Raw genomic sequence first — 9,872 nt, forward strand, 5'->3', positions numbered from 1 at the left:
TTTAAATTTAGATCCAAACCCATTTTTATATGACTAAAAATGAGCTCATTTCCATGAACAATGAATACAGAAATGGGTCTTTCATTTAAACATTTAATTGTAGCAACAAAATCAAGCACTTTAAACAAAACCCAATACCCCGCCCGAACAATAGAAAAAAAAAAAAGCAAAAATCCTTAACACTGTGCATTGCAAGTTTGCAATCACTGCTTTAAAATTTTTAATAATAATATTTTTTTTTTCTAAAATTAAGAGTGAGACTCAAACTTATAATTTTTTGATGAGTATAAAAAGATTATATCATTTTTTTATGATTAAATTATGTCATTTAAACTATAACTCATTAACTATTTACTTTAGTATGTTACTTAAAATAAGTCTATATTTTACGTGTCTATTTGTTATTGCCTATTCAATTGCCTTTTAGATCAATATGATGGTAAAAAAAAAACATTGATTTTACTAAATATGTAAACTATAAAAAATATTATTACTGTTATATTTTATTATTATTATTATTATTATTATTATTATTATTATTATCAATAAAAAAATACTAGGTAAATATCTCCGGTGTTAAGTGAGTGAGGTTGATTTTATTAATCTATTTTTAAAAGAAAATATTATAAATAGGTCTATTTACTGTCTAAATAATAAAATTATAAAAATCAAATCTATCATTTAATTGATTTATCAATTTTTTTATATATTTTTTATTATTATTCAATTAACTTTTAATTATCTTTTTTATCTTAAATCAGATCGATCTAATAGTTGATGTTTAATTAACCTAGTTAAATAAGTTGATTCAAAATTTAACCAAACAAATAAATCGATCTGATAATTAAAAAATCATGCACTTATATCTTACTGATTAACTAAATAATTATATACAAATCAAAGTTCATGTTCATGCCTTCTGAATAATTTGACCAAAATAGATACTTTCTCATCCTCTTATAATTTTCAAGGATATTATCATTGAGAAGTTATCCCTTTTGATGAAGTTACCACAAGTGTTATTTATATATTAAAACTAAATATCTTTAGCTTACATAATACAGAGAAAAAAACATGACAAAATATTTGACTAAGACTTTGCTTTCTCACCTCCTCTATTTCTAACATCCACTAAAGATATGGAATTTTAATATACAAATAACATTATTGAGCACTTCAAATTTAAAACAAAAATTCATAATTAAGATTATATTTGAAATAAAGAGTTGGAGGCTGATACTAAGAGATTGAGATTAAGAGATAAAAATTAAATTAAATTTTTGTATTGTATTTTGTATAAAATATACTGAACTGAGTTATATCTCGATATTATATTTAGTTTAAAATAAATATGGAGATTAAACTCATTGAAGTGTAGATTTAGAATTTGTAAAGTTAAATAAATATATTTGTTTTAAAAAATATTATTAAAATTTTAGTCTCTATCTTAAAAAATTTCAATTTTCTGTATCCTTACTAAAATTTTGTATCCTTACTGAAATTTTGTATCTCGAGACTACTAAATACAATATCGAATTACTAAATACAATATCGAATTTCGATCCGCCAAATTCAATCCCAATTTCTGAAAACAAACTACCTTTGATCCCTAAACCCCATCAGCAGTTGCCTGAACTTGAGAAGCATATTGCAAGTTCCAAAGGACATCTTCAATGGATGGTCTGCTCCATGACTCAGGAGAAATGCATTTGTTGGATATAGATATCACAATGGATAGAGATTCTTTAGAACAAGTTGACATCACTATTGGATCCACAATCTGTTTCCACCCATCTTGACTATTGAATGATCCCTATAAAATTATATTAGTTAACAACATTAACCCATCAATTTAATTTTTGATGCATAATAGTAGTTGAATATAGGTTTAATTATTCTGTCAATTTCTATAATTTTACTAAATTTTTAATTAGGTCTTTATACTTTTTTTTTCTATCGAGTTCCATATCATATCAAATTTTGTAATTAAGTTCCTGTGGTGATAAAAATATTAGAATTAACGAAATATTCTATTAAACAAAACAAATATGCCTAACATTTGACTGAATATTCCCTATAGTTTAACAGAATATTCTATTAACTTTAACAGAATATTCTATTAACTTTAACGTGTTTATCAAGGTAGATATTTAGTTACAAAATCAGATATGGTATAGGAATCCAATTAAGAATAAAAAAAAAAGTATAAAGACCTAATTAAAATTTCGATGAAATTATAGGACTGACCGAGTAATTAAACCTTGAATATATTATACCCATTGGAAACATCAGTTTTTAATTTGTCATGTTAATACTGATCAAATTAGATGAAAGATAAATAATATCATATTTTAAAATTTAAACCATAAATTCTAAACTCAATAATTTTACATTTTTATTCAAGAAAGTGGATGTAAATTACTAAATTACTGATGCAACAATATATGGTTAAATGTATATTAAGTTGATGATGTATTAAAACTGAACTCATTTGAAACTTGTGTTTTTCAATGATTAGAAGACATTACAAATTCATCATGTAATTTAATCTGAAAATCTTTAATGCATACCCTTTCATGGAGCATAAGTGCTTCTCTTTTAGCAGATAGTGAAGGTCCAACAAGTGCCTCAAGTATTATGAATCCAAAGCTATAGACATCATCCTCTAACCTTTTCATTTGCCTGAAAATAACATATATGTTGGAAGAGTCATGGAAAGTTTCACAAAAATAAATAAATAAATGATTAAATACTAAGTCACATGATCTACACAAATTCTTACATTGAATCAGGACTTTCTCCATTTACCTATAAACCATAAAATAAGTCAAATCAGTGAAGATGAATCATAGACATAGAAAAAATGTTAGAATTTTACATTCTAATATCTAATTGTGATCTCATTTATTATATTTAAATATTAGTCTGAGTGATATTGTCAAATCAATTGGTAATTTGTTAGATCAATATTAGAATGAGTTTCTAATTTAAGCAATGTGAAAATTCACTTTGTATTCATCATAAATTTTATTGCACATAAATTGGAATAACTCAAGATAACTACTCACACGAAGATATATTTTTATGTAAAGATAACAGTTAAAAATTATTAAATAATATAATATGTTTGAGTAAATTATTTAACATAATATGTATTGACATCTTAATTATTATTTTTATATGAAGATATCTTTATGTAATGGGACATGGGTAACTAACATAATATTCAATTTGGTCCCTGAACTTACATGCGAGTCTCAATTTAGTCCCTGCAGTTTCAATTGTCTCTGTTTAGTCCTCGAAGTTTATAAACGTGTCTCATATTAGTCCCTGAGACCATTTTTAGTATAAAAACGTTAATAGAGCGCTGTTGTAGACTATCACATGTCACGTTAAAACTTGTAAAATGATGCAGTTTTGGTTTTGATATTTAAATAGCTCAAAAACGACATCGTATTACTTATTTTGTTAGGTAAAATTTTAATAAACACTATTTAGGATGTTGTTTTTAGATTATTTGAGTGCTAAAACCAAAACGACATCATTTTACAAAGTTTAGTGTGACATTCGACTGTCACGACAGTGTTTCGTTAACGTTTGTACGTTGAAAATTGTTTCAATGACTAACATGAGTTATGTTCACAAAATTTGGGGACTAAACAGAGACAATTGAAAATTCAGGGACTAAATTGAGGCTCGCGTGTAAGTTCAGAGACCAAATTGAGTATTATCTCTTTGAAGAATTAAAAAAGGCAAAAAGGAAAACATACCCCACAAGCATCAGTTTCTTCAGAGATAATAGACAATCCATAGTCACTCAACTTTGCCATCCAATGTTCATTAATCAATATATTATTAGTCTTAAGTCTGTTCTTAAAGAAGCCGGGTATCATTCCAGTGTGTAAGAAGTGAACAGCCTTGGCAATACTAATTAGCACCGATAATCTCTCTGACCAATCATAAATCTTTCCACCACTGTCTTCTGCACATAAATAACCAAAAAGTGTTGTCACTCATAAATTGGAAATTTTCCAACTTTCAAAGGTTCTAATTTATGAAGTATATTATTATATTCCAATGTGAGTTTCTATGTATAAGCTTAGAACAATTTTAATGAAATATTTTTGGAATATTATTTTTTATATTTTCAAAGAGTAAATTGATTTAGAATTAAAATTTGTATTAGAGTTAATTGATGATATAAAACTGTTTTACTTTAGAGAGACCATATTACTTTAATGAAAAACTAATAAAATTTTATCATTTGTATAATTATTTTGATAAAATAATATAAAATTTTAATTGAATTAATACTAAATATTTGAGTGACAAATTTTACTTTTAATTTATAATATATAGTTACATAAATACTAATGTATTATTTTGTAAAACTCAAATGACATAGTGTCCTCATGCTTCCTTAAGAAGTCGCAGATTCAAATCTTCCTATATTTAGTAAAAAAAAAAAATTAAACCTAATGCTCTATAAAAGTCTAAAAAAATACCAACTAAAGCTTGTTTAATTTTGCAAATTTAAAGTTCCAAGTAGAAAGAAGAAAAAGTAGCACATGCCATGAATAACAACAGAGAAAAAAGAAGTCATAATGCTAAATTCTCTTGCTAGTATAAGCTGGATTGAATTGCATTGAGAAATCCACTATATTGTGTACTTGTTTGGATATTATTATTATATTAATAGAAAAAGATCTTTTTTATTATTTTTTAACGTTTTAATAAATTTTTAGTAGTAAAAATAAAAATATTAAAAAAATAAAAATATTATTTTAAGAAATTATAACTTATATTTTTTTAAAAGATATTTTTAAAAAAAATATTTTTTATATAATTAATAAACAAAAAATATTTTTATATTATTGTATGCAAATATAATTAATAAATAAAAAGATTTTTTTTTTATGAAATACCAAACATAAAATATTTTTTTCTAAAAATTCACTCAAATAAATTTTATATTTAAATAAAAGGAGGATATTATTTTTTAATATTTCTTGTATAAACCCTTGCATATTATTTGTCAAAATAATGGCATTCATGTGAAAACCAGCACATTTGTCAGTATAAAAAAACATTTTTCAACTCCAAAGTTAATGATTTTAGTACATAATAATAAGGGGAAGTACTAACTAAACCAGAAGAAAAGAAGAGAATCTTTGACAACCAACATAAAATTCTAGCAAATCAAAATGACATGGATTAAATATTACTATGAAAGGAAATAAGTACACAAACAAAATTTCTCTATGAAACAAGCTATTAGTTATCATATTAAAATTATATTCTTTATATTGGTACCTGAGAGATAGGTCTGAAAGCTCCCATTTGAGACAAATTCATAAACAAGGAAGACATTTGTGTCACTTTGATCTCCAACAACACCATCAATGCAATGTCCCAAGAGAGACACTAAATGAGGGTGCCTAAGCTTTGCAAGCAAATCCAACCTGAGTTTGAAGTTCCTAATTGTGTATTTTTTTGACAAAGGCAAACACCTTATCACAACTTGTATTCCACTCTCTAATTTTCCTCTGTAAAGCTGCAACATCATAGGAACAACTTATCAATTCTATTAGCATGCATCTGCAGTTTAATTTTTATGCACTAATATTTAATTAAGTGCTGACACATAGACAAATACAATTAATTTTCATATTTATTATCTCAATAAAATTATTTTATATATAGTTCTGAAAAAGGATTTAAATAAGACCGTCTAATCGAATTGTAAACAGATGAAAAATACAAAAAAATTGGGTATAATTTAAAAAATCGACTACAAATCAATGGGTCCAACCAAATCGAAAATAACTTTTTTTTTCATACAAAAGTGTTTATTAGGTAGCGTTTGGTGGAGAGACAAAGATGGAAAGACTGAGACCGAGAGATTGAGACTAAGAGACAGAGATTGAAATAAATCTCAATATTCTGTTTGGTACAAAGTGGAAGACAGAAATTAAAACAAGAATGAAATTCTAATTTAATTTGCACAAAGGGTAAAATTGAAATTAATTATTTGAAATGAGAGTATTTTAGGTATAAAATATTATTAAAGTTTCTGTCTCCATCTCTAAAAATTTTAATTCCCTGTGTCTCTACTTTTTGGAGGTACTGAAGTACTGAAATTTTGAAGAAAGAGACAAAAATTTTAATACCAGTCTCTAAACAAAAAAACATGATATTGAGTCTCAGTCTCTCAATTTCTAACTCAGTACCTGAAAACAAATGCTATCTTAATTTACACTAACATCTATACTATATATTTAGTTGTGTCCCACTAAATTTACATTGTCAAATGTCAATGTATTCTGAAAAAAAAAAAATAATAAAACTCTTTTTTTTAAAAATTATTTTTATTATGGTCTAATTACTTAGAGAAGAAGTTGAAAGTTAATCCCTTAAAATAAAAATTAAAAACAAAAGTTAAAAAGAGTAGTGTTCTAACCTTCCCATATAAATTTTCACCCATAAAATTAGGGTTGTCAAAGTTATTTGTAGCTTCCTTCAACTCTTCCAAAGAATATGACCTACACAAGGGAAGGCCTTCTCTGCCAAACTTTGCAGCTTCAGAAACATACCCTGAAATTTTAGTAACAAACAATAAAATTAAAATCTTTAGAATAACATTAGTAACAACAATGTTCATATGTATCATTTTGATGAATGAAAAGAAGTTAACACTCACGTGCAATTGTCTTCGTGTGAAGTTTATAGTTAAGAGTCGTTAAATAATACACGAAAACAACTGTACGTAAGTTTCTAGAATGAAAAGAATACCTACTTGCATTTGTCACAATTTCAGATGACAAACTTGCTGAGTAGCTATCTTGAACTGATTTATGCAATAGGTGCTGTTCTGATACCCCTTTTGAATAATACCTTTTACAAACTATAACAATGCACAAAACAAAAACCATAACCATAACAAGAATTCCAACAATTACACCAACAACAAATAATGCTCCAACTTTATGTGATTCCTTCTTCAATTGAGGAACTTCTTTGCAATATGACAATGCATGTTGATGCTGAAAATTCCCAGACAAACAATTTCCATCACTCTTAACAACTCTATCATTTTCGGGTCCGGTTCGGATCAGGCAATCAGGCAAGCCCCCCATTAGCCTGTTATTCGAGACGTCGACGAATCGAAGTCGAATGCTACATCTTAGATTGTTCTTTGTGGTTCCACTCAACATGTTTGATGAAATGTTCAAGAGACTTATGTTTGGCAAGTTGAAAATTTCAGCAGGAACAGTTCCTATGAGTGAATTGGATGAAACATCAAGCATTTGAAGCATACTTAGTTTACCATATTGCTTTGGAATTTCACCTGAGAATGAGTTCCTGCTTAGGAAAAGATTCTTCAATCCTTTTGGCATTGGAGGAAGTGTTGAATCCAAGTTGTTCCAACTCAAATCCAAGTGTTCCAAGTTGCTCAAACCATTGAAATCTTGCAATCCACCAGAAATATTGTTGTTTGAAATATCAATCTCATTGAGGGTGTTGATGCCAAGAATTGAATTTGGAAAATGACCCTTCAACTTGTTGTTCTTCAAACTGAGATATGATAAATTACTTGATGAGTTGAAGAACAAGGTTGGAATAGTACCATTGAAGAAGTTATCACCCAAATTAAGAGTTTTGAGATTCACCATTGTTGAAATCTTTGGAGGGATTGATCCATAGAGAAAATTGGAACTCAAATCCAAGTGTTGAAGATCATAAAGCCTATGAATCCTATCAGGTAATGGACCCCAAATTCCCAAAGAAACAAGCTTCAGAACTCTAAGGTTAGTTAACCTTGCTAAAGTAGCAACAAAAGAATCCATTGAAAACCCTTGTGAAAGTGTTTGATCTTGAATTGCATAACCATCAAATCCTTCATGTTCTTCTCTAAATTTGCTTTGTGTCTTGTCACCAATAATCAGAAGTTCAGTGACAAAGTTCTCATTGCATGAAACATTCACTTGTTGTGTTGAAGAACAAAGATTTGTCCAACGATCTTTCCAAATATCCAATGGCTTTGGATATTCTAAGTGCTTTTTCAGTTGAAGAAGCACAAGTGTTTGAGAAGATTGTAACTGCTGAGCATTGCAATTAACAACATGAAAGACACACCAAACTGAACATAACAGCACAAGAACCAAGTCTTGGAAGGACCCCATTGACAAAAATTCTGTCTTCAAGTGGCTTCAAGGAGGAACAAAACAACTAGCATATATGAAGAAAAGAATCCAATGGAAAATCAGAACTTGTCCTTAAATCTTAATTTGCCATTAAGATGATACCTGAAACCTTGAAACCAATGTCAGAAAAAAAGAAAAATAAATGGGGTGTGAGTATATGACTACATCATAGCTTAAAAGCCCCCTTAAAAACTATATCTATATAGAAACATTAAAAGTACAATTGAAAATTTTGTGAAGAAAAAAGTGAAAATAGTAAAAATAATAAAATTTTATTTTATTTTTTTTATTTTTTTTATTTTTTGTTTTTATTTTTTTTCAAAATTCATAAAATAAAAAATATTAAAAATAAAAAATAATATAAACCAAACACATCCTAAATAGTTGGTTAGTATTTTTATATTCTATTTTTATTTTTCATATTTTTTAAATTTTATAAAAAATAAAAGATAAAAATAAAAATGCAAATTAGGTGCATTCTAATATTTATTTATTTATTTTATGAGACACAAATTTTAAAAAGACATATTAATACATAAATATATAAAATATACGTATTTAATATCAATTATTAATATGTATATTAAAAATTAACAATTAAATCAGTCATTAATATATAACATATATTTATACACAATTGTATAATAATTAATTTAAGTAATTAATTTTTTATAATACATAACATTTTTTATTTAATATTTTGCAAAAAAAATAGAACATATATTAAACATGAAACAGATTTTTATTATACTTTTATCTTTTCAAAAGAGTTAAGAGAAATACTATTTCTCATCTTCTGCAGAAGTGGTAGTTGTGGAAGCATTAATACAAAGACTGAAAACAAAGATTGAAAAAACCTGCTTTTAATAATGAAGAAAAAGAAGATACACACCTATATATATATATATATATATATTGGAAAATTTTTAAGTGTGCCGTTAAGATCAACGATTAAAAATCACTGATATATCGATATGATTGTACATTTGAAAATCTTTCATATATATATATATATATATATATATATATATATATATATATATATGTGCAAATTGCAAACTTATCTCTCTGTTTCTGGATATCTGATATTCTGATTAATTAAATAACTATACAACCAATAACAAAACAAATGAAAGAAGAAGGAGAAGTATAGTAGCAACATATATTAGTATTTTTGCACAGAATCCAAAGATATGAAAGGTGGGGTACCTGAAATTTAATGCATTTACTCCTTCCACATGCTGCTATATGCAATTATGCACTTTCTTCAAATGGGGTTGGTCCTGGTTTTCTTCTGAAAATGCAAAAAAGAAAACGTGAGGAAATAATTGAAACACTGTTGAAGAATTATGAACCAACTACCAACTATATGTGTGAATATAATGTTGTGTATAAAAACCTGTTCTTTTTTTTTTCCCCTATTTCTTTGGATGCTTTTAATCTTGAAGATGCAACTATTTTGAAGGGTGTTCTTCACTGGTTAAGTGAAGAAAAATGGATATTGGTGAAAAGTGAAAGCATAAGATTTTTGGTTAAGACTTGAGACTAGTTGTTCATCATTTAACCAAAGTTGTTAAGAACTTTTTTGAGTTTGAGCCAAGGAAATGAAACAAGGGGTGATGAATTGATGGGCCATGCATTTATTCATATTGTAATAGTATAATATTT

At 26.7% G+C, this 9,872-nt stretch overlaps 1 protein-coding gene across 2 annotated transcripts; it reads right to left on the reverse strand.

Annotated features, from left to right (window-relative positions):
- Positions 1 to 1,386: 1,386 nt before the first annotated feature.
- LOC112772228 (probable inactive leucine-rich repeat receptor-like protein kinase At3g03770) lies at positions 1,387 to 9,872 on the reverse strand. Of its 2 annotated transcripts, none has more exons than XM_025817128.3 (9): positions 9,604 to 9,872; positions 9,414 to 9,498; positions 6,797 to 8,306; positions 6,461 to 6,594; positions 5,314 to 5,554; positions 3,771 to 3,982; positions 2,783 to 2,808; positions 2,571 to 2,682; positions 1,387 to 1,813 (listed from the first exon to the last, which is right to left on the reverse strand). In XM_025817128.3, the coding sequence occupies exons 3-9, from the start codon at positions 8,181 to 8,183 to the stop codon at positions 1,610 to 1,612; spliced, it is 2,316 nt and encodes a 771-aa protein (XP_025672913.1). In that variant the 5' UTR covers positions 8,184 to 8,306; positions 9,414 to 9,498; positions 9,604 to 9,872; the 3' UTR covers positions 1,387 to 1,609. The 2 variants fall into 2 exon arrangements, with proteins under 2 accessions (XP_025672913.1, XP_025672914.1); XM_025817129.3 differs by having other exon boundaries at positions 6,797 to 8,313; positions 9,604 to 9,854.

Source organism: Arachis hypogaea, chromosome 18 (assembly GCF_003086295.3).
Source record: "Arachis hypogaea cultivar Tifrunner chromosome 18, arahy.Tifrunner.gnm2.J5K5, whole genome shotgun sequence".
NCBI classification, from domain to species: Eukaryota; Viridiplantae; Streptophyta; class Magnoliopsida; order Fabales; family Fabaceae; genus Arachis; species Arachis hypogaea.